The 25,868-nt window shown below is 42.4% G+C and overlaps 1 protein-coding gene across 7 annotated transcripts in view; it reads left to right on the top strand.

Moving 5' to 3' along the window:
• ARHGAP26 (Rho GTPase activating protein 26) overlaps window positions 1-25,868 on the top strand; it is a 419,232-nt gene that overhangs the window by 288,748 nt on the left and 104,616 nt on the right. For all 7 annotated transcript variants that reach the window (XM_079146081.1, XM_079146082.1, XM_079146085.1 and 4 more), the window contains exon 18: window positions 23,551-23,710. In XM_079146081.1, coding sequence (XP_079002207.1) covers window positions 23,551-23,710 — 160 coding nt within the window. The remainder of the gene's footprint in view (window positions 1-23,550; window positions 23,711-25,868) is intronic.

Here is a 25,868-nt window from a genome sequence, read left to right as displayed (position 1 = left end):
TCAGAAATGCTTTCCACATGGTGCAGTGTATTTCCCCACAAGCCTTGAGTTGTGCATACTGTAGCATTCGTCTCTGAAACACTGGATTGACTCGTTTTCTTCCTCTGTTATAGCTATGGCAAGCTTCTTGATGGCAGGCCCAGGGTCTGTCATATCATTTGTCCCATGACACTCAGCCTGGCCTGCTCTGGGTGCTTCACCATCCCCTAGTGGGAGAGAATGGGGAAGTCATACCCCATGTAGCCACATAGATACATGAGGGTGGGGCACTGGGCCCCTAATTTGGGGTCAGGAGAAGTGGGTTATCTAAAGGATTAGTAGAAATTAGTTGAGTAAACAGGGGACAGAGGCTTCAGGATAATGTGTGAGGTGAGCAGTGTAGTTGGAGTACTGAAGGGAAGAGGTCAAGGTGGAAATGAGACTGTCCTTATCCCAGACTTGGAGTTTGGTGGCAGCAGATACAGAGTATGCCAAAGCTTCTGTTCAACTAAACCAAGTGTTTGTTCCCTTTGGCTGGATTTGAGTGCATGCCAAAAGTTAGCTGAGGATTCCCAGCCCTGAAGTGGCTTGTGGGTACAAGGGCAGAAACAGACCTTCTAACCAAAAGAATGCCCTGAATTTCAGCTCATTGGGAACCATCTTGATTGCTCAGATCATCTTACATTTTTTTTAGTGGTTCCTTGTAAAATTTCAATAACTTTGGCTGCACTTGTCCCAATTATGCAAGGAAAGCTTGGATCTCATAAGACTGATAGATTGCTCATCAGTGATTATTACAAGGAAAAAAAAAGACAAAATTCTTGATGTCATCCTAATCTTGGGTTGTGAGAGCTGGCCATTGGGGTTTCCATGTGGCAGCTGCTAATACAGCTTCTGTAACCTATAAAGACCAAGAAGTTTATTTTATCTTATCTTTGTTGGAAGAAGGTTTTCTCTCCAGAGTATCTAGAGAAAGAATTGTAAAGCTGGATGGAGCCATTGTGAGAACTAGAAAGCAGTCAGTTCTTTCTGGCATTACTAAAATGACGCAAACCATTGTTGGTCACTCATCTAGAATTTTGACTATGGGGGAAATAACCTTGGACCTCCATCTTTACTTCTAATGCATGGTATAAGAAATTTAGGCCAGCATGCTTAGGTCCCTGATGTGATAAGAAAATAAGAGATTATAATCTCTAAGAGCTGTAAATCTTTAACCCCAGGTCTCCTTCACATCAGGTTGATTTAAGAGTGAGCCACTTACTGATGTAGGATTATTAGCTGGAGATTGAGCCAATCTTCCTTGTATTATTCAAGATGTTTCCTGCCCTTCCTAGCACTTTTGGCTGCTGTTGAGATGCTTCAAATATGCACTCTGTTGTCCAGCCTGAGCCCACATCATGATTCTGCCCTCTCACTGGGGGGTCATTATTGATATCATATATTTAGTGCAGCTGCCTCAATGCAGTCTGCTGAGTTTTACAAGCTTGCTGGGTCATGTTCCAATAAGTTTCCCAAGCACTAAATAGAGTGTTCAGCAGGATCCTTGGCATTGTGACCCATATTTGATATCAGGGACCTCAGATACATTGTGCTTTAAGATGTGGGCAGAATCCAGAGGGCAGTCATGACCTTTGTAAGTTCAGATATCCCTGGCAGTGAGGACCCTCTGAAGCATCAAAACATTAATATGATTTCTTTCTTCCATTTATGTGTTTGTTTGTTTTCGGTGCTGGGGATTGAACCCAGGGGTGCTTTACCAATGAGCTATATCCTCAGCCCTTTTTTTGTTTTATTTTGAGACAGTCTTGCTAAGTTGCTGAGAGTCTCACAAGTGCCTGAGACTGGCCTTAAACCTGCAAGCCTCCTGCCTCAGCCTCCTGAGTCTCTGGGATAATAGGCACGCACCACCACACCGGGCTAGTATGATTTCTTACGTGCTCAGATTAAGATGTTGCAAACCTGCCTTGTTTCAAATTGTGGGGAACCAGAGCTGTTGCCACTTGTGCTGTAAGAGCTCAACTCTTTCACTGGAATTAAAGGAATCTGCCCTGAAGCAACTATAAAAGGATGAGTATCTAACACTGTGTTTGTTTTGAAAGCAATTTAGTGCCAGGAAGGCGCGCCTGGTAAAGTTCAGGGGACTAGAGTCCCTCCGCACCCTCTGGTTACTCATGACCAAATTTAGTACATCACTGGCCCTAAAATCTTTGGCACTGTGCGCCTGGTGTCCTCTCCATTCCAGCCACAGTGGCCGCCTTTGAGTTCCTCAGATATGTCCACCTCTCCCTGACTGCAAGGCTTTTGTCGCTTATCTGGGCCAGAAGACTCCTCCCTTATTTATAAATATTAACCCCTAGGATTCTTTAGAATTGTGAACGCTTCTAGTCACAGATCACCTGGGAAGCTCCTTAAAATGCAGGTTCTTACAGTAAGTCTGAAGGAACCTGAGATCTGGCATATCTGAGGAGTGTTCAGGTAAAGATGGCACAAGTGGTCCTCAAGGAGTCCTTGGGCCCTGGATCAAGTCGGTTTCCTGTTTCACCTGCTTCTGATATTAAATACCCTTCCTTCATGTACACTCTTCACAGCTGCCTGTTTTCTTTCATTTATGTCATTTTCTGATTCACATTTATCTTTTCTACTAAATTATAAGCCTGATGAGTTCAGGGACCACCTGTGATTTTTGTTCACCCTTTGGTTCTCAGGACCTTTCACAGTATGACACATAGAATGCACAGGTAAACCGATGCCTTATATTGGCTGGTGACAGATTGATTATATTGGTCCAAGATGCCATGGAGATCATAAAACTCGGGTTTGGACCCAGTTGTAAAAATGTGGTCATGGTTTTCATTGTCTTTAAGCAAAGGTCTCCTGGAACATTTAAATTTCACATGAAGCAGAAAGAACCTAATCTTAGGCAGGGGTCAGGGAGGAACACCTCATGGTAGCTAGCACATATCTCTTAGTCTTTGTTCTGGGAAGGGGATCATGCCAGATCAGTCGGACTCAACTTGTGGTTTTCAAGGTACTGTGTTCTTTTTCTTTTCTTTTCTTTTCTTTTCTTTTCTTTTCTTTTCTTTTCTTTTCTTTTCTTTTCTTTTCTTTTCTTTTCTTTTCTTTTCTTTTCTTTTTCTTTTCTTTTCTTTTCCTTTCTTTAAAATTCTTTTTTTTTTATTGATGTGAAATTGATGTGCAATAAATTAATCCTTTAAAGTATACAATCCTGTGGCATTTAGCACATTGGCAATGTTTGCAACCTTCACCTCTATTCCAACATTTTCATGATACTCAAAATAAACCCTGTCCAAGGCACTGTATTCTTAGTTCAGTGTTCTTAAAACTTTTTGGTCTCAGTACTTCTTCAGATTCAAAGATTATTGAAGCTCTTAACAGCCTTGGTGTATGTGGATTGCATGTATAATATTTATTTTACAGTATTAGAAATTAAAACTGAAAGAACAAAAGCTTAAGGATTTATTTGCATTATTCTATCATTCTATAAATCTCTTTATAACAATAGAAGATAACTGAATAAATGCCAATTTCTTTCTCATTCAGTCAAAGCAATTCCCCTTTTCCATGTTGTATGTTCTGCTGTTTCACATTGTCTGAAAATATTAGATGGAAAATTCCAGAATTAAACAATTCATAAGCTTTAAATTGCACCCCCTTATGAGTAGCATGATGAAATCAAGTTTTAATAAAATTAATAATTTTGCTGGCTTGAGAATTTTTAAATAAAACTAGCCTTTTTTTTAAACCTGTACATATGTGACAGCGAACACAATGTTTGTTGGTGCAACTCGGTGCCACTGCCTAGATTCATGCCTCAGCAGTGTTTTTGCTTTGTGGAGCCTCCAGAGGGTATTGGCGGTCTCCCAGCTGTCCCTGGACAAACACTCTTGTTAGTTAAATAAAACAAATAACCTTATGCTCATTCCAGTCTACTCCTAAGAGGCACATACCTGGCAGCAAGGTACAAATTAGAAGACATTTCCCTGGAGTATATTAGAGCACATTTGTCTGATCCTATGGAAACAGTCACGTACATTCCTGGAAACTGGACAAATTCTATCAAAGAAGAAGTAACTTGAAAAATGCCCCTTTGTCACCTACCAAGACCTAACATTTTTGATTCAAATATCTCCAACATTTTTTATTGTGACAGGCTCATTGGAATATATTTTGTACAGATTGTAAGAACCTAGAGAAATCCAGGTTTTTAAAAATTGCAGTTCAAATTCAGATTCCTAAGTTCTCAGAGTTCCATATATTTGTCACTCAAGAGTGACAAGAAAAGCCCTTTCATAATTTTTTTGTCTATTTGAGAACTTGTCCAATTAAATAATGTGGAGTCAAAGCTTAGAATTCTCATTGAGTTCTCTGTTAATTCTTCTTGTTCTAGAAATGTGCTTGATATAGTTGACCATAAGATCAGATGTCAGGATTCTGAACATATATTCTTCCTTAATTTTTACTTTGGTTGACACAATGGTATGGTTTTTGTTGTTGTTGTTTTAGTTTTTATGTTTTTTTGTTTCTCATATTAGGGATTGAACCCAGAGGTACTACTTTACCACTGAACCACATCCCCATCCCCTTTTTATTTTATGATAGGATCTCACTAAGTTGCTTTAGAGCCTTGATAAGTTGCTGAGACTGGCCTCAAACTTGTAATCCTCCTGCCTCAGCCTCCTGAGTGACTGTGGTCACAGGCATGCACCACTGCACCCAGCTTCTTGTGGTATTTTTGTAAGTTCATTTCTTCTAAACTACAATTTCTGTCATTTTAGTAAAGGCATAAGGAGATTTTAAAAATGACTTAATTTTAAATGAAGTATTTAATTTTTAAATGAAGATATTTTTCTCTTTATATGTTCTTGTTTAACTAAAAACTAGTTCTTGGGAATAATCAATAGTGGGGGTAGTTGATTTTAAGTTGTCTTCCCTCAAAAGCTAGTGTGATTTTCGTTTACATTGCTGGATCATTTTATCCAGTAAAGGGAAGGAACATTTGTTTAATTTAGTTTGGGAGGTTCAAAGCCCAAGATCAGTCTGCCTTCTGGAGAGGTTTGCCCTCTGGAGAGGGCTGTAGTTGGTGACCCTCTGCAGGGGGTGTGTAGGAACAAGCAGTCACATCTCAAACAGAAAGGAGCAAGAGAGACTGGGGTCCCACTGCCCCTTCCAAGGGCGTGCCCCAAGGGTCTTGACTGGACTACACCTCTTAAAGCACTTTCCAATAGTGCCGCTCTGGGGGCCAAGCCCAGCCTTTAATCCCAGTGGACCCTTGCTCAAACCATAGCAGTAGCATTTCAAGAGGTGACAGTTAAGAAGTTTCTAAAATTGAGAGAGATAAAAAGCAAACTCAGAGTCACAGTCATTTCCAAAAAGAGACATGAAACTAAGTCCTCTCAAATATACATCCTAGAGAAGGTGCAGAACATGGTAGACAAAGGAAAACTCCAAAAAGAACAGCTCTTAAATAGAAAGAGCCAAATAGCCATGCCCCACAGTTGCTGAAAAGTAGTGAGTGAACTTCTTTCGCCAGCCTGGCCCTCCGCTGGTAACACAGCATGTCCAGTGGTGCACAGTCTCCCTCTTTGACCTTCTCTGTTGTGAAATCAGCTTTAGACTGATGGCCATTCTGTTAGGTGTGGCACTTACAGCCGGACATAATGTCCTGCACTTATTATCACCTCTAACTTTAGGCTTAATCATCTCCAGTGGTCTGAGTTTGGGGAGTTAGCTTTCTATCTTCCAGTTTTAGGTTTGGGTCATAAAACCAGAATAGTTGCTGCCTGGCGGTCCCCTCAGGGAATCTGCTGGCTTTGTGGGCAGGAAATGAAACAACAACTTTGGCTTGGACTTGATTTTCCTAAGCCATGCTTTTGCCTCTCCTTCCATATGAGATAGACACATGTATCTCCATTTTGTGGACTTAAACAGAGGTCTGAAGCTATCCCTCACTTTGGAAGAATCCTTGGGAATGAGCGATATTCCAGGACACCTGCCTCATGAACTATCAGAACAGAGAGGTGAGAGAATGAGTATGAGTGCTGGCGGAAAAGTCACCCACTTTTAGAGACAAAGGAAATATAGAAATTTGCTCTGATTCTGATGCATCATTTCACATTTCTCATTTTTTGTTGGTGTTCAGTGCTGGGTACTGGCAGATCTCTTGCTGCACAGTTGTGACAGATACTACTCCTCTGTTTCTCCTGAGGGAAGGCGTCCTTAGAATGTGTCTTTCCTAGGTTCAGACAGTCTTTCCTCTAGTTTCCATTCATCAAAGGGGTTGGTTTCTCCGTTCTTTCTGGGGCACTCTTGCTCATCAGCTATCACCATTACTGATTTTTTTTTTTTTTTTTTTTTCTTCTTTTCCCTCAGCATCTGACAAGACAGTATTTTGACCTGGGACTTGTGGAAGGAACTCATGTCCTTTTAAAGTCCTGTGGCCATCAGCCAGAACCTAATGTTCTTCAGAGAATGTCTTTCTTTAATTACTTTTCTCCCCCCACATCCCCACACCCAAACACGCGCGCGCGCGCGCGCGCACACACACACACACTCACAGAGTTACTGTGAACAGTTGTTTTCTACCTCCATCCCCTGCCCAGTCTGGAAACTGGCTTATTAATATTTTTGTCATTGCTTCATGGAAATGCCCATGTTTCCATTTCTGCTGCATGTTCTACCCGGAATTTAGCTGGACAAGACAGAAGCTGGAGGGGAGTTGGTCACACAACATAAAAGCTTTTTATTTTCATAATGGTTTGGAGTGTGCCCTTCCTAAGAGGAGGAAAAGCAGCTGCCATGGCAACAGGTTCTAGTTTCCCAGGGCGCTCTGGTGGCTCTGGGAGCCCTGGAGTCTGGAGAGCAAGGAACAATAACCAGGAGTGGCAGTGCCCTCCGGCACACTTTCTCAGAGTGATGGCTGTGTTTTCTGATGGCGGCTGGATGGCATATAGGGACGGGTAGATGCTGGTGACTTTGTTTCTGAGTGGCACAGGGAACTGCAATACAACAGAACCCTAAGTAAGGTACAAGGACAGGCCTCTGGGGCGCTGTCCATCCCTAATAGAGAACCCGTCCAGTGAGGCTCCTCTGCTCAGCCCAGGTATGAGTCTCCATCCTCCCCTCCCCTCCCCGCTTCCCATCTCAGGCATGGGACGCCCTCCTGATAACCGTAGTCTGCTCCATTGAGTATTACAAGTGTAAATCTCTCCTGGCAGGTCTTCTAGAAGTGTCATCTCCGTCACTTTCAGAGGTTTACCTGCACCAGTGTCAGCCCCCAAGTGTGCGGAAAATGATTGTTGTTTTTTTACCTCTTTCCCAGAACAAGTTCCTCCCCCAGCTCAGAATGCTGAGCCTAATAAAGCTTCAGCAACAGTGCTTCCTTCCGCTAATCACTGGCTTCCTGCTGAACCCAGGCCGACCACACAATTAAAAGTGGCCTGGTTGCACCCCTTTGCCTGTCCTATCAGCCATCCAGGCTCCAGGGAGACAGAGATTCTCCCCGTGCACTCCTGGGACACCAGGGCAGACAGCCTGACTCCTTGCTGAGGCCTTCTTCACTGATAACCTCTGCTGTGCTCGTCAGTCCTGCCTCTTCACCGTTCTGTTTGAATTGGTTCTCCTCCTCCTCCTCCTCTCATCATCCACTTTGTGCAGCACTTGGTGGTTTTCAGAACCCTCTTCACCTCTCTTCCTTGCTGTGCTCTTAAAGAATCCCCACATCCCTGCAAAGTAGACCAGGGAGGTGGTATTAGGAGCCTCTTTTGCCCTCAGTTGCACAGATGTTTATGTAATGCCTCCTGAGAGCCACAACATCACTGGGGTCTGGTGGGGTATATTGAAATAGGTGAGGCTAAAGTTCTGGAGCTCATGTCCCTTCAAGTCTTATGGTCATCATCCTGGAAATAACCTAGCAAGTATCTATCAAGACCCTGTTGTGCCAGGCAGCAGGCATACATTGATCAACAAGGCAGACATCGTCTCTTTTGTCATGAAGCTTACAGATCAATTGAGGTAGAAATCACTCTGATTTCCCTTCTGGGCTGCTTACTATGTGGTTCTCAGTAGACCCCATTGTACTCCTACACCAAATACTGAGGCGGGGAAGTTCACCCTTACCCGCTTCATAGAAAGGGATCTGAAATGGCTGTTGTTGTTTGTTTTGGTTTGTTTATTTTCTTCTTCCCCATTAAGTTTTCTGAAAGATATATGGATTATAAATACAGGAATACTTCAGTAGTTGTAGAGCTGGTTTTAAAATTGTAGGGATAAGGGCCATCCTTGCCTGGTATGTCTTCTGCTTCTTTTGGTTGACTTAGCTCAAGATTAGTTGTTAGGTCTGTACTCTTAAAGAGGTCATTGGATCAATTGACATTTGGAAAAAGTTTTATATCATCACTAATCAAAGAAATACAACTGAAAATGTTGTATAGTACTTATAAAAACTTTGAAAGTAATAATGCCGTATTTTGGAGCAAGAAAAAATAAAGGGAAGGAAGGGGGAAGTGCTGGGGAGTTATGTTGTTATATTGTATGCATGTACGGATATGTAACAACAAATCCCATCATTATGTACAACTAATACACAATAAAAAATGTGCAAAAGCAAAAATAAAAGGCCCAGAGAAACAGGCACATTAAAACATTCTAGGTGAATATGTAAATTGATACAGGTCTCCAAGACGACAGTTTAGTAATATGTATTAATGATATTTACACCCTTTCATCCAGAAATTCCATATCTGTGAATTTATTCTGGAGAAGGGTGCACATTTTTTTTTATGTAGATGTTCACTGCAGTGTTATTGGAAATAATAAAAACATTAGAATTTGCATATCCAATAGGGAATTTCTCCTCCTCCTCCTTTTTTTTTTTTGGTACTAGAGTACTCTCTACTGAGCCATATTTCCAGCCCTTTTTATTTTTTATTTTGAGACAGAATCTCACTAAATTGCTTAGGTCTCACTAAGTAGCTGAAGCTAACCTGGAACTTGGAATCCTCCTGCCTCAGCCTCCCAAGTCATTGCAATTACAGATGTGTGCCACCACACCCTGCATAATAGATTTCTCTCTGATCCTGTATCAGATATTTCTACCTGAGTTCAAGCCTTTTCTAAAGCAGAGGACCCTGACCTCATTTCTTCTCTCCCCTCAAGTTTTCCAAACACAAGGAATCTTTTTAAAGATTTACTCTTTTTTTAATTGTTTTTTTCCCACCCTTTTTAAATGATTACTTAGCTTTTTATATAACCCAACCAAATGCTGGTACATATCAATAGGATTGTGGTGTGTCCTCCATCCTGGATGTAAATGTCTGAAAGATGTTCTTCTGTGTGCAAGACCGAGTAGTGGGATAGATCAGTGACATGTTTCGGGGAGGAGCTGCTTCCCAAATGGGTGCAGAGGGAGCAGCCAGAAACCACAGGGTATTTATTGTGTGGGAAACCCCAGGGGCAGCAAGGATTCCTGGGCTTCCAATTGTACTCAGCAGCTGTTGGCATAGACTTTAGAATTCCTATGGAAAAGGAAGTGAGCTCCTCTGGAATATAATTTGTCAGAGTTCATTTTGAAGAGATCTCAGGCAGACATCACTCAAGTATGTGGTTGAAGAGACAACTCGTCACTGTGGGTGTGATTTTGAGTAGCGTCCTAGGATGTGCACTTGTAGGCTGCGTGCATGCGCCCTTAGAAACCTGGGCCCAGCTCCGGCTCTTCTCTGGGGAGGCCTTCCCAGCCTGTGTGAGTTGGTCCTCCTCTCCAGTAGTTCTCACACACTCCTGTTTTATTTCTTGGCGCCACATTTACAGTCCCACATTTTTACTGGTGTCTTTGTGTTCCCAGTTGGAATAAAAGCAGGGCTCTTGTCAGTTTGGTTCACTGCTGCCCGCATGGCATCTCATAGGTTTGGTCTGTTTAGGGTATGAGTGCACTGGATGCATTAGACATTGACAGAAAACCAGGGTGGGGGAGCACCTTCATAAGGGCAGTGGCATGGCCAAGGTTGGAACAGCAGGTGAGGTCAGATCAGTAGTCCTTGAGGAGGGGTGGGTTTGCTTGAGGACCTGATTGTTGTTTCATCTCAGCTGGTTTATGCATGTCCAGATTAGCCTGCTAAGGCTGGTCATTGGTGGCTTCTCTCCTGGGAATTGTGTACAATTGTGTGGCTTCAGCTTGCATAGTACTTATCTCTTCCCCACCTCCACTGCTTGGCCTTCTTCACCCACCTTGCCTGGTGAGTCGGGCAAAGCAAGATGACAACAGGGAGGGGTTGGGCTTTGGTGCTGCACAATGGAAGCATTTTAGAACTTTGTCTTTAAAAACTTTGACTTCCCCTTTGAAAGGTGTCTGTTTGATCTGAGCTTTGAGAATGACACTTGCTGAGAGTTCGAATGTTGGGTGGATCAGGGACCCAGATCCAATTTTGTTCTTTGAATCAGCTGGTGTTTCTGTACCCAGACACCAAGTGATCTGCTGGTTTTCTTACCTTTAGTCTTTACCTCCTACTTGTTGACACTGTACTTCACCTTAAATTTGCTTTCAAGAGAACAGTTCCTTAAATTTTCAGTTTTGTCTGCATGTAAGGAGGATAATTAAGTTGTGCTTTGCATTGTTGAAGTTAGAACCCTCTTGGCATCTTTCCCTCATGGATCTATTTTTGTGATTAAGGCAATAAATATAACAGAAGGGTTTGAATATTCCCTCTTATTCTAACACATACCACTGTCTATAAATACAATAATTTTATATGTATAAACAAATAGAAGGAGCTATTGTTTCCCTTAGGCTTGAACTTATGTTGAAATTTTAGGAGATGACACTTGTGTGCAGCAGGTGGCTAGGAGATGCTGGCACAGAGCTTCAGCAGTAGGGGGAGGTATTAAGTACAGTTTGCTTAGACTTTTTTCTAACTTTTATGAACTGTAAAGATTGTGTTGTGCTTTTTAATGGATTCTATTTATTTGCATCAGACAAATGCACACATAGAATGTTGATAGAGCATTCCAGTGATTCCTCATTGATGTTAGAGACCTTGGGGTGCTTTTCATCTTTAATTCTTGGTATGAAATGGCTCCAGCACTTTTCCATGGCATCTCAGCTCATGTCCATGAAGAGCCATAAAACTTTTTCAGTCACTGCAGATAACTATTTCTCTCTATTAATTGAATAACCATGTGTAATTCAGAAGTATTGTGATAGGACATGAGGATAAATGAGTCATTGGGTAGATTGATCCTTGAAATAAACTCAGCTTTTTCAACCTCAGCCTCTCAATTTGTTGCATACTCATGACAAAGAATGTAATTTTCTGTTTCCTTTTTGGGGTGAAAGCACTCTCCTTTGCAAAAATATGCTAGTCAGATGGATTACTTCCCTCATTTGAAAGATCTCCATGAAAGGAGCTAGATTGCCCAGGGTGGGTGCCTGCATGAGTGTGTTTTTCTCTTTCTCCATCAATCTGTCAGTCTTCCTCTGTAACATTGCCCATAATCCCATCTGTGGACTTGAATCTCGATCTTCTCTCCAAAAAGGATTATGGTCATTTCCATAAAGCAGAAATGAGCTTGCATTTCACAGGAAGTGAGAGGTGCCAAGCGCTCAGCCTAGAGCCTCCACTCTTGTTAGAGTTAAACCACACGACTGGGTCGATCCCTTCACCTATGATTCTACTTTTTCTGTCCCTTTATCCATAAAATGAACTAGATAGATCTGACTTGAGAAGATTGCTATTTCTTTAAACTAATTAGAGATTTTTAACAGTGGATAAGTTGAATGGACTGTACACATGTTTCATTGAAATGTTTATTATTAATGTTGTTCCTGGGTGACTTAGCTTGCAACAGGCAACTAGCACCTAGAGGCTGTCACTTAGCCTGGGCCTCCAGTTCCAGTTTGGCCATGCATTCTGTTCTTTCTCTGGGATTTCCAGTAGGGCGACCAAGGGAGAAATGTGAGCAACCGCAGAGACCTACATAGACAGGCACAAAGGCACAGTCCTGACACATTTTAGTCACTCAGATCAATGTGCACAGTACTGCCTTCTGATCTTAAATTCTCTTGCAAGGTTTAATGGTAGTTTGTGAAGTTCTCTCTCTTTGAAAGATAAGCAACCCATGGAATTTGAGCATTTAAGTCCTAATAGTTGAGGCCTTTCTGAGTCTACAGAGAAGGGTGACCAATATTATGTTACCCATCGGATCAGAATTTTCTAATTGCTTTTCATCTCACCCAGTGAAAAACAAAGCCCTTACAGTGGCCTGCAAAGCCCTCCAGGATTTGCTGCCCCCAAGTCCATTACCTCTCTGCCTTTTCCTGACACTTTCCCCTTGCTCACTTTGTTCCTGGTACACTGACTTTCCTTGGCTGTTGCCAATACGCCACACACGTTCCTACCATGAGATGTTTGCACCTGCCCTTTCCTCCCCCACCCGCCCCTGCCGTAGCTTCCTTCCCAGGTGTCCACACAACTTGTCTCTTACGTCTGCCAGTACATGCCTTCTCCACGTGAGACTTCCCTGACCACATATTTAAAGGTGCAGACATTTCCCTGGTACTCCCTGTCCCTTTTCCCTGTTTGCTATATCACCAGAGCATCATATATTTTATCTGCTTATTATTTGTCCTACCCAAGAAGAATGAAATCTTCTATAAGGTAAGAATTGAGGGGAAGCTCTTTCCTTCACTGCTGTATCCCCAACACTGAAAGCAATTGAGCACATAATAGAAACTCAGACATATTTGATGATTCTAGAATAGATGGTTCACTGTTGACCCCTGTGCTGGATCAACTTGTACCTTCTTCCTTGGGTCAAAGTCCTAAAGTAGCACCTCCATGGCCCACCTTTTTGTACAGTGGTAGCTTAAAGATGGTAGACTGTCATTGAAGGAAGTGTCATGCTAACAGAAACTGACGCATTTGCAGCACTTGGTGAGGGCAGCTGGCACACACTTGTCTCTGTCTTCTGCCATCGCTCTCTAGATTTGAGAACCAATCAGGAAATCCATGATGATGAATGTGAAAGCATTTTATAAATTATAAAATGCTTTGCAAATGTTAATTACTTTGGGCTTTAGAATTGATTGTTGCATAATTTGAAATAGTTAAGTGATTTTCCAGGAAGAAGGGCTCCCCGAGTTGACTTCTCTGCAGTTCTTTTCCTACAGGAATGCTGCTCTTCCCCATTTGGGTCCTATGGACTGGACCCAAGAACATAGCTACTGGCTGAAACCTGGACTTCTGTTATGGCTTGGATATGAAGTGTCCCCCAAAAACTCCTGTGTTAACACAGGAATGGTCAGAGGTGAAATGATTAGATTATGAGAGTTGTAGCCTGATCAGTCTATGAGAGTAGCCTGATCAGTCCATCCTAGTTTAAATGGATTGACTGGGTGGTCACTATATGGTGGTGAGGTGTGGCTGGAGGAGTTGGGTCACTGTGGACAGACCTTGGAAGGGTGTATTTTCACTGAGGGGCTCTTCCCATCTCCTCTTTGTCTTTCTGCTTCCCAGTCACCATAAGGTGAGCAGCTTTCCTTCAGTATGCCCTTCCACCATGATGTGTCCCCTCCCTTGAGCCCAGAGCAATGAACTCAACTGACCATGGACTAAACCTCTGGAACCATGAGCTAAAATAAACTTTCCCTTCTCTAAGTTGTTCCTGTCTGGTAATTTGCTCCCAATGACAAAAAGCTGACTAACACAACCTCCCAGGCCCAGAAAGGTGAGAGCAAATCAGTTAATCCCTAGGTCTAAGGAATGTGTCCTTCTTGTCTGTTAGACGATCCGAATACCACGTAGCCAAGACTGTAGAGTAAATATAATTCAATTTGCCCTATTTTTGGTCTCTAAAGTACTGTGACCAATTTACTAGGCCACTTACAACAAAAGTATAATTCTTACTGTCAATGACACCTGCCTTATTCCAGAGAGTTTCCAGTAATTCCATAACCCAGACTATTTACTATTATTACCAATAGAAAAATTTAGGGATTTTATAATGTTGATAAACACAGATGAACCTAATATCCTTGTTTTCTTTCAAGATATGCTTTTAAAAGTAATTAGGTTCTCCTTTGTCCCATGATTGCTTTAAAGTTAGGCCATAAAGAAAAGCAAGTGAGATTAAATGGCAGGATATATACTGTATGTGTGTATATATATATATATATATATATATATATATTCTCTCTTTCTCTCTCCCCCTCCCTCCCTCCCCCTCTCCCCTTCCTCCCTCTCTCTCCCCTGCCCCTTACACACACATACACACACACTCTTATTATTCTGCATTATGCCAGAGCACTTGGGAACCAGTAGCTCTGAAAACAGATAGCAGACTGCTTGGCTTCCAAGTCTACCTCTACCACTTATTGGTAACAATCAAACGCAGGCAGAAAATAAAGGGATTTCGGAAATGGAGAAGAGAAAAAGACATAGGAGACTGTATCCTAGAAGGCTTAATAAATGAAGTAGAAGAAGACTAGCATAATAATGTGAGCATTATGCTGTATTATATAATGCATATTAGGTAATGCATATAATAATTATTATTATGCCCTGTAAATCTTTTATGGCCTTCATACCTTCCAGCTTAGTGTGGCCAAGGAGAGACACCTGGTTTGTTATGTACCTTTGCTGTCAGGGTGGGCTGCTTTGGCTACACCCTGCTCTCCTCGTCCCCCAGCTTGGTTAAGGTTGGCTAAGGCTTCAGTATACCAGTTGGTTACATGGAAGCTTAAACCAGGCATTTAGTGCAGCTGAGCCTCGATGCACTTAGCAGAAAGTGGCCTCCCAGAGCATCTACCTATTCTTTTTTTCTCCCACCTCAGCAAATGATATGGCAAACTGCTAGGCACTGGGGATGTGGCAGAAGGGAGACTTAAGCCATCCCTGGCTACCTGGAGTTTCTGGTAAGTGGGGGAGACAAAAAAGGACAATTCCTTGAATAGCCACATATGTAGAATTCAGTAAGTACTAGGAAGGAGAATTGAGGATTTTGAATTTTAGTGAGAGACCAGACCTAGAGTTTGGAATCCAGAAAGACCCCTCTGAGAAAGTGAAGTAGAAAAAAGCCAGATAAGGAAGGGCTGGGGCCTCTCAGGTGGGGAGGATCAGCATTAGGAAGGAAGACACCAAGGTGGTGGTGCACACCTGTAATCTCAGCTGAGGCAGGAGGATCACAAGTTCAGGTCAGTCTGAGCAACTTACTGAGACCCTGTCTCAAAATTAAAAAATGGAAAGAGCTGAGTATGTAGCCTGAAGGTAAGAGCATCCCTGGGTTCAATCCCCAGTACCACCACAAAAAATAAAAATAAAAAAAAGAGTAAGAGAAAGAATTTTAGGTCATAGGTCAAAGAGCAAAGGGAAGTATGTTGGAAAAGAGTCTTAAGACATCAGCTGGATCATGCCTACATGATATGCCTTTTAGGTTATGCCAGGTTTTTCTTTTCTTACCAATTTTTTGTTATAAAAATTAGATCACTTAAAATTTATAATCTTAACAATTTTTAAGCATACAGTTCAGGGCTATTGAATATGTCTGTATCATTGTGCACCCCTCTCCATATGCAAAACTTAACATCTTTCAAAGCTGAATCCATACCCATTAAACAGTCACTCCCCATATTCCTTGACCCCTACCCCTGGCAACTGCCATTCTCTGCTGTCACTACGATAATCATGACTACTCTACCCATGTAAGTGGAAACAGATAGTATCTTTTTTTTTTTTTTTTTTTTGACTAGCTTCTTTTACTTAGTATAATGTCCTCAAGGTTCATCCATGTTGTAGCAGATGTCAGAATGTCCTTTTTTTTGTTTTTTTTTAAGGCTAATCTTCCCTTGTCTGTGTAGACACATTTTGCTTAACCATTCATTCATCCATGGATGCTTCTTCATTTGATCTGTTATGAATAATGCTGCCAGAGAGGTGGCTATTCAAGACCCTACATGTAATTCTTTTGTGTATACCTAGAAGTGGAGTTGTTAGATCTTATACAAATTCTGTGTTCATTTTTTTTTAAGATCTGCCATACTCCATAGCAAGGTTTTCAGCTTGAAATCAAAGATCCAGAAGCCTTTGGTGGATTTTAAACAGAGAGCAGGTTTGGTGTTATGGTTTAGACATGGTGTCCCCCAAAAGCTTATGTGTGAGACAATGCAAGAAGGTTCAGAGGAGAAATGATTTTGTAGTAGGAGTCTTAAACCAATCAGTGGATTAATCCCCTAATAGGGATTGACTGGTAACTGAAGTGATAGGGTGTGGCCAAGGAGATGGGAAGTGGGGACATGGCCTTGGGTTATATATTTGTATCTGGCCAGTGGGGTCTCTCTCTCTGCTTCCTGATCATATGAGCTGTTGCCCTCTGCCACACTCTTCCACCATGATGTCCTGCCTTACCAGAGCCCTGAAGAATGGAGCCAGCCTCTTGGACTGGGACTCTGAAACCATGAGCCCTCAAATAAACTTCTCCTTCAGAATTGTTCTGGTCGGATCTTTTAGTCACAACAGTGAATAAGCTGATTAAAACAGTTGCATGGAGATGAGAGAGTGGCTGTGGAGCTGGCGTGAACTCTGACTTCAGGAATTTTAAGGACCTAGAGGGCTTCTGTAAGAGGGGTCCAAGTGAGAGCGAGTAGTTGTGGGTGACACTTAACATCTCCACAGTCAACTTCACCCATCTGGAATGTAGTTTACACAGCACCTGCAGCAGAGAACACGTTGCTCGTTACAGAGCTCTGCCACCCTTGGGTGAAGGCAGGACAGCCAGGATGCAGGCATGTACCGTCATCCTTGCCTCTTTGGGGTTAGAGAAACCATTTTGTCAGCTGTCCCTCCTCCTCTGTTTTAATTTCTTCTTCTCTCTTGCCCCAATACTGTTCATTATTAGAAAGCAGTGCCTGCTAGCTGTAAATAGTATGCCTTCATATTTGAGGAGAGTTCATCATTTTCATAATTTTGTCAAGCATGCGGCCCTATTCCACCAAAGGAAGAGGGCAGAAACGGTGTTTAGTACAGTGTCCCTCTCCTAGGCATGCTGTGTTCTCTCTCTCCCTCCCTCCCTTCTTCCAGTTTAGTAATCATGGAGGAAATGAGGGAGCAGCCTTTTTTCCCATTATTATAACCACACCCCACTTCCAGTCTCAAGCATGTAACTGCTCTGCATATTCATTTTTGATGTAGTTTTCTGAGGAAAAGAGATGGCGTCTTTTAACCCAGGCTGAACTGACCCTCGGGTCATGTGGAAGCAACTATGCCATAGTTAGGAGAATGGGCTCTGCCGACTCAGTTCCCCTCCTGGCTCTGTCCTTCATTAGGCTGTGTGATCTCAGGCACATTACTTAACTTCTCAGTGCTTCAGTTGGCTCATCTGTGAAATGGTCTTGAAGGTACCCACCTGAAAGTGTCATCCTGAAGGTTAGGAGACAATAGATAACCAGCACAGGAAGATGCTCAGTGTAGTTGGTGAGTGTGAGCACAATCAGTGTTCAGAGAAATTTATTTTACACTCTGGTTCTGATGCCAGTCACTGGGGCAGTCCAGCAAAGCTGTGTTCATGGCTTGGAGTGGGCTTTCTTGGCAGAGGCTTCCTCAACACCATCTAGACTGGTCCTGCCTCCCCAAGGCCAGCAGTATCCAGGCAACACACTTTAGTCTGACTTAGGAGAAAACACGCAGCCAGTGGGGGTGGGGATTCTCCTCACTATTCCTCTTTATATACTAAGGATGGGTTTGAAGTTGGTGAAAGGAACCAGATTAACAACCCTGGAAACTTAGCTGGTTAACCGCAAACAAAGTATAGTTTCAATAGGTTCATTTCTAGTGAATGCTTGGCACCAGAGCCTGGAACTTGGTAGTAGAGAAAGATGGTATTTCCTGTAGCCCACCCACTCTCCCACTTTCAGAATTGTTAACCTTGGGCCTCCATGGTACCTGCCTTTGTACTGGGATTTCATGACCCAGCCTCTAGTCCTGAGGCGCCTGTGAAGAGGGGAGCAGTCTGTGCAGACATGCCTCGTGGGATAGGATGGACCATCTCATTTAGAGAAGAGAGCATGATGTGGCTGCCAGTGGCACACCAATGGTCTGGGTAGTGCCCAGAGCTGGCTTTGTAGGGAGGTGGCTTTGGCTGGTTAGGGGAGAACCTGCCAGGCAGACCAAGGCATGATGAGGTGGTTTCACAGGAAAGTCTAAACCTGTGCCACCAGAGGTACTTATAGGGAAGTGATGGAAAATATGTACCTGATGCTTTGAACTTTTCCAAAGATTTGAAGTATTTCATAAAAAAAAAAAAAATGAAATACAGATAGGGAGGGTACCAGAGGTCCTTGAAATCTAAGTGGAGGAAGTAGAGCCACCTCCCCAGACAGAAGCAGCCATTAGAGGTTTCTGAACAGAATACCAAGGAAACCACCAACTAGCAGTGTAGCTTTAATTGGCACTTGCTGCTACCATCACCTCCACCTTAACTTCCACCATGACAGTAGCAACTGTCACTTATTAAGCCAGTGTTTCATGTGAGGCAATGCCTTTACACCATCATGCTTTATCAGCATCCCAGCTTTATGTGGTAGGTATCACCCCTTGCATTTTACACATAGGAAACAGGTTTACAGTGGCCACTGGACTTGCCTTGCCATCCAGTGGGTGCTCTCCACACGACTCCCACCATGTGCTTCTGTTCCCTTTAGCTCATTTTACATATTTGTGAACTGGTGATAATATTTGCATAGTGTTACCCCTGCAGCATTGCTGTTCAATTTGTAGTTCATAGTATGAAAGTAGGTTATGAAATCAGTTTAGTGGATAAAAAAGAATCGAAAATATAGAAGAAAATATAGAACGTATTCCACTTACTGTTTCTGAAACTTTTGTTTCTGCTACATTGTGTATCAGTCTGTTTATATGTGTATCACCTGTATCATGTACTAGTGAAATCTTGCATGAGAGAAAATTTATTTCCTATTTTGAATCATTGTAGGAAAGTTTAAAAGCTGCTGGTCTAGAGTTGTTACAAAAGTCAAGTAAATATATTTCAAAAGAGCTTTTTGTGAAGTCTCCGTCTTCATTATTCAGCAGTGGAAGCTGAAGCAGACATACAAGGGCTGGCAGGGAAGTGTGATGGGCTGTTATTCTACCCGTCTGTTCCATGAAGACGTTGCTAACCTGTCACCATATTGTGTCCAGGGGAGCTGGGACTCAGCTTTGACGTTGCTCATCCCGGCACACCAGGCCTCAAGATAAAACCAATCTGTGAACCTTTCGAAAGCTATGTATTATCCGAGTCCCTCAGGACCAGTCTGGGGTGGTAAACTACTGCCTAGCCCTTATGGAGCTCTGACTCTGATTCACACTTGAGGAAGACAGGCGAGATCCCTGTGACGGCACGGAGCTCTTTCTTTACAGGCCCCAAAGGGTTGGCTGCTGTCTACTCCCCTCATGGTACTCCCCCACCCCCACCATCCTCATCTGGAAGTAATTAACCTCCTTCTGCCTTTCAAAGCACATCGGACCAGTCCAGAGTGTCCATCTATTTACTCTTGCAACAAAAGTGGCAAGTGGCTCCTCTGCCAAGGTCATTTCCATCGCAACATGTTCTTTCCTCATGAATTGCAATTCCTGAGGGAACTGCATTGAACGTGGGGTGCACATCCCCTGCCAGCTGCCCTGAAGGCACACCTCTGGAAATGCACCCCTTCTCCGCTGATGCAGCAAACTCCAGTGGTCACAAAAGGAACTGGGTATCCCCCAAGTGAAAAAATCACATGTGCCAAGTGGTTCCAAAGGCTGAGGCTGGAGGATGGCAGGTTCAAAGTCAGCTTCAGCAATTTAGTGAGGCTCTAAGCACCTTAGCAAGATACTGTTTCAAAAAAAAAAAAAAAAAAAAAAAAAAAAAAAAAAGGGTGGACTGAGTGGTTAATTGCCTTTGGGTTCAATCATACGTGGAGCATTTTCTCTGTAACCTGCAAGGAAGTTTGCAGAATTGGACATTCTCTCTTGGCAGTGCTTGGAGAAGGCACCATAGCAGAGCCATTCATGTAGACACTGAAATCTGAAAGGCATGTGTCAAAAACTCATTCAGTGCAGTGTGTAATGCACAAGAAACGTCTGTGTGCAGATTTTAAGTCAAGACCCAACATGACGTTCTCAACTATGCTAGGAAGAGCTTAGGCAGCTCAATTACCAGCACAGAAACAGGCACTCGGTGTTTTATAGACCTTGCTAATGAATGAGTCCCGTGGCCTGTGCTGGGCCGACTTCCCAGCGCTCTGCCAGCCTGCTTCCCACACATCTGTAAATCCATCAAGCTATAAGGCATGACTGGTGCCAGCAGAGACTGAGGTCTAGGCCTTTCTCTCTGGGATACATAGAGATCTCAAGTTGTTAATAATTCATCCTGGAGTAATGAACATAGCCGTACCAAGTTATGATCTGTAATAATCGAGTGACAGATCAATTTATTACTTCAGTGGGCCAAAAGATAATGGTAGTTAGTAATGAAAAGTGTAGGTTTTCCCCCAAAAGTTTTCTAACACTTCAATCAATGTGTTTCTTAAGTTCCAAAATAAAATGGATCTTTAAAAGGGAAATGAATTCTGTTGGTTAGCCTCAAGCCTATTTATATTCAGAGTTGCTGATCCAGAATTACTGTACTTTTTTCCAAATGCCTTTGGGCGTTGGGACCTGCAAATCAGAATAATTATTGCCCATTAATTAAATCTAAGAAGTGGAACACGGTTTGAGACTTTGAAAAGGGAGGTTGGCATAGTTCAAATACATTCCCCCAAAATCATCAATAACAATTTGAGGCTTATGAGTAAGTAGTGGGGCTGAGAATAATAGCTTTATGTCTACTAAGAAGCTCCCCTCATCCTTTAACACCTCAGTGAGCACTCACTCTGCTTCACCTGTGCCAAGCATGGTGCTCCGCACTGGTTCTACCAAGTGAAATACCACAGTCCTTGTCCTCAGGCAGTGGCAGAGACATCAATACCATGCAGTAAATACAGGAGCAGTCAGACATGTTTGCCTGCATCAGGGGCAGAGGACCAGGGGGAGAAACAGAAAGGGAGGGAACATTGGAGGTGAACTTTACAGATCAACAGTCTGCCAAGCAAAGAAGAGTAAGAATAACATTCTAGGCAGAGAATGGTATGGGCAAAGACAAAGAGGTATGGCAGTAGAAGGAGATGATGGAGACTGAATTATGACACTCATTATTGCATTTTCTAAGCATTATCACATTGAATCTGCACAACTCCACAAAGCAGATGTGTTGTTTACCCCAACCTCCCCTTTTTTTAAGAGGAAGAGATGAATGCTTAGAGTTTTAGTATGTTATTTGCCCAGGAACCCAGAGCCGGGAAGTGGCAGAGGAAGGCTTAGAGAGTTGGGCAGAGGTGTGCTGGGAGTTTCAGAGTTGGGCGTAGCTCAGTGGCAAAGCACTTGCCTAACTGGGCAAGGCCCTGGCCTAATCCACTGCTGAAAAATAAACAAATAACTGAGGCCCACCACAGGTTTATTGTCATTATTATCAGAATTATGAGACAACAAAAGTGTGGCTAAGCACTTCACACTTGCTGTGCCATTGTGTTATCTTCAACAACCAGGAGAGGTGTGGGACACTGTCTTTTTCAGCCAGCAGTAGGGTAGTCAGAGCTGGGTTTCAGACAGTAACTGGTGGTGTCTGGCTGGTAAAGCTGGACCTAGAGGTACTATCGTTTGGCCAGTTAGGAGGCTTTTGCTGTAGTGAGATGAGGGTAAAAAACTCATCATCCAAACCATGTATTTTCATATTGGCCTACAGTTTGAAAGTGCTTTCATACATAAATAGGTTGTTGATTCACTTGCACAAGGGACTTTTGTGGAAAGAGGGATAAGTCTAATGACTTAGCTCATTTGGGAGGGGAAGTATAAGGACAGAGAATTTCCTTCCCACACATTAGGAGCTGATGTGGAAAGCAGTGATGTTGCAGGCAGCTTGTAAATATACATACCTGCTGATGGATGGAGGCACAGGACCAAAGTCTCTCCACCTTGCCAGGTACGAACTTGACCATCCCCATTAACTCTTTCAGACTGGCAACAAGATAAAGTTCTGGGTAGAACAGAAAACTGTAAGTAAACCCAGGAGACTTGGCTAGAATTAAGAAAATGCTTAGAAAACATCCTTGTGTGGACCAGAAGTAGGCCTGGATGCCTGTGACAACTCTCCCTGCTGCAGGTGTTGCTTAGCATTCAAAAAGCACATTCTCTTCCTGATGACCATGTCACGGTTAAAGTTGCATAGACCTCTCCACACTCTCCCCTTTCAGAGGAGGAAGTTAAATTAAACTCTTCACTTAAAAAGTTATAGGAAAACACACATCTGCTTATAAAATTGGCTGATGTATTTCAACAAAGGATCAGTTCTAAAACTGGTGTCAAAGATAGTATAATCACTTTTCCTCCGACAAAATAGAAATATGCAAGAGAGACAGTGTAGGCATTTATAGAATTGTGTGAATAAATGCTCAGTATAAATAGCACTAAATGCTAGGGAGGTAGGTCTGTGTAAACTGCCCATCTCTGCCCAATTTCTCTCTGGATTCAAATTAGTAATGAATAACTTCCTTCTTCCAACAGGTGATTTAAGGAAGCTCCTGGTATTTTCTTAACTATTCTGAAAGGTGTGAACTTTTAAGTTACTTGTTGCCAGTGGTAGACTTGTGTCTCTTTATACCCAGGGCCAGCAAATGAACAGTTAAGTTTTAAAGCTAGGTCGTGATAGCCTGGGTGCAGAGTTCGAAAAGTGGTTTGAGTAGCTGCTTAGCCAAAAATATGCATATGTACTTAGCAATTTATTCAGACCCAGCTACTTCTAACCCTGTGTGCTCCTTAAATTGTGAGTAGAAGGGACAGAATAAACATAACCATATACATGAATATATAGTAGTGCATTTTTATTTCTGTTTATGCTACTTGTTTCTCCTAATGTGAGCCACATGTTTCATCTGATGGGTCTTTAATACTTTGAGTCAAAAGTGCTGAATTTCCCGATTAGGTTTCAAATGCTGGATCTGCCCGTTTTAAAAATTAGGCCTATTTTGTGTCTGTTCTCAAGTGAATTAAAGCCGTCAAGAATTTTTATATTTGCATTAGGGAAAATGCTAACGATCACAGTGTTCAAGCAGCAGCCAGGAACATAAGTTGTCACTGAAAGGGATTAGCAGTTACCTGAACTTGCAGAACAGAGATTCAGATTTGCAAAGGTTCGAAACTTGGTAGATAGATTTTTGGCCCATTGGTTGGTTGTTTTTGGTAACATGAAAATTGTAAAGGGTGCCATATCTTGAAATACCAAGATAGCTTAGATGCTGAATGAAAATTTGTGAATTTTGATAGAAGAAAATACAAATAGAAAAGTCTCTTTTGATCCATGGCATCCAAAGATGTCCTAAGTGCTGGCTCCTACAGACCAGGAGCCTACACATAGGCAGGTGGGAAGGGGTGGGGGAGCCACTGTCTCTGTAGGCACTATTTCTCTTATTTGTGCTTTTCTTCTTCTTCTTCCCAGTGTTGCTAACAACCACAAGCAGAATTTGATGACAGTGGCAAACCTCGGGGTGGTGTTTGGACCCACCTTGCTAAGGCCTCAGGAAGAAACAGTAGCAGCCATCATGGATATCAAATTTCAGAACATTGTCATCGAGATCCTGATAGAGAACCATGAGAAGGTAATATAGAGTTGGTCACTTGCAGTGAAAAGTACTTTGGGGGAAGCTGCATTGAAACTGGCCTTCACAGTTGACTCGGGTTTGCACTGCTGCTGGTTCTCAGGCCCTGATGGTGGTGAAGGTGCCGAGTGTGGTGGTGTGGTGTGCTGATAATCCTGAGGGGACTGGTTGAGGTGACAGCAGTGCCAGTTTGGTGACAACCATGGTGGTCATGGTGGCAATAGGGGCAATATTTACTGAGCATTAATCCTGCTAGGAACTGCACCCAGCACTTTACTTGTGTTGTCATTTTATCCTCATGACAACCCGTGAAGGATGTACTGCTATGAGTTTCATTTTGGAAACATCCTTTGTCCATTTTTTACTTGGTTGTCTTCTTAGGAATTTATGAGTTTTTTAATATTAGGAATATTAAATGTTTTCAATTGTGTTATAAATGAAACAGAAACCTATAGTTCATCTTTTGATTTTATAAATGGTGCATTTTTTTCATTGTGTGTGTGTGGTCTATCTTTTCTTTTAGGGCATTAGGGTTTCTGGTCTTCCTTAAGAATGTTTTCTTCCCCAGTGATTCAGGAGATTGAGGCAGGAGGATCACAAGTTCAAGGACAGCCTTAGCAACTTAGCAAGGCTGTGTCTCAAAAAATTTAAATTAAGAAAGCATTGGGGATATAGCTCAGTGGTAGAGCACCCCTGGGTTCAATTCTCAGTACCAAAAAAAGAACATTTCCTCCATCCTCCGCCCCACATTATGAAGTATGTTGACACATAGCTGCCCTTATAAAACCAAGAGTAAGGGACATGAAACCGCTCCTCTGCCCCACCTGATTGCTCCTCGTAGCAATTTCATCTGAAGCATCCCAGATTTTGTGCAGGCTTTTGTTGGCCACTTTTTGGCAGCCACAACTCTGGAATCCAATTAAAAAAATTTTTTTCCCTCTTCCTGAAACAATCTTTGCCAAGAATGGTGACTTAATCATGTAGAATGAATTTATAGTCTGACTATTCCTCACCACCTAAAAGACCAGCATCACCTCTTGTCTGAATCTTTACAAGAGCCTCCCAGTTTGGTTCCTTACTTCCATCCCAGTCTGGAATAAGATTTTTGAAATATTAAGTCCTGTCCATCTTCTGTGCTAAGAACCATCCGGTGGTTTCCTGTTTCACTCAGCGTGAATTTCGTACAGCATCTTGTAAGGCCTACATAGCCTCTATCCCCCACTGTTAGGACAGCCACCCTGACTGCCTTGCTGTTCTTGGACAAGGCGGGCACATACCCACCTCAAGGCCTTTTCGTTGCTGTTCCATCCCCTGGAACACTCTTCCTCCATAAAGCCTCATAGTGTTTCCTCACTCCCTTGAAGCATTCTGAGGCCTACCTAGATCTCTGTTTATAATGACAAACACTCCCAGCCTCCAGCATTCCCTTCCCCTTTTCCTAACTCATAAATGTCTAAAACCAGAAAAACATTTTTGTCTTTAAAACTGACATTTAAAGAAGGAGAGGGAGAGAGAAGGAATACTTGCTAGCTAGAAAATTCAGTTTCTTTAATCTGATAAAAACATCTTTTTTTCAAAAGACCTCTGTGTTCTAAGTGGCTAAGACATCAGATCTTTTCTTCCTATTTCTGTCTGTCTCTTCACTTGTTTACTAAGGGTTAAGACAAGGAATTCAACCCAAGGCTTAAAAATTAAGAAGAGTTAACCTAACAAGTTGCTACTTAATCTCTCTGTACTTTAGACTCAATCTGTAAGACAGAGCTGAAAATATTGACCTTATATGAAAGTAAATGAGATGGTAAAGTCGCTTAGCATGATATCTTGTGTGCAATAAGTTATAAGTGAAAGTTAGTTATTACTATCAAAATTATTACTTCTAGATTATGTTTATTAATAAGATCTACCAGCTTCAGTTGAATAAATAAATCAGTGTGTATTACCAACTTAGGAAAAGAAAAATTACCATGGGCCCCAAACCCTATATCTTTTGGCTTTTTCCTTTCTACCTCTTTCCACATTGAGATATTTATTTCCTATATCTGTGCAAACACTGCTCCTTCCAGGCTTGTTGGGGGAGGGGTCAAAAGAGCTCCTGGACCACTTTGACAAGGTAAGTGTGTAGTTCCCATGCTTTCTCTTCCACTAAGAAGAGTGTAAC

Source organism: Sciurus vulgaris (assembly GCF_902686455.1).
Source record: "Sciurus vulgaris genome assembly, chromosome: 6".
Classification (NCBI taxonomy): Eukaryota; Metazoa; Chordata; class Mammalia; order Rodentia; family Sciuridae; genus Sciurus; species Sciurus vulgaris.
The sequence above is the reverse complement of the archived record's forward strand: the minus strand, read 5'-3'. Positions and strand labels throughout refer to the sequence as shown.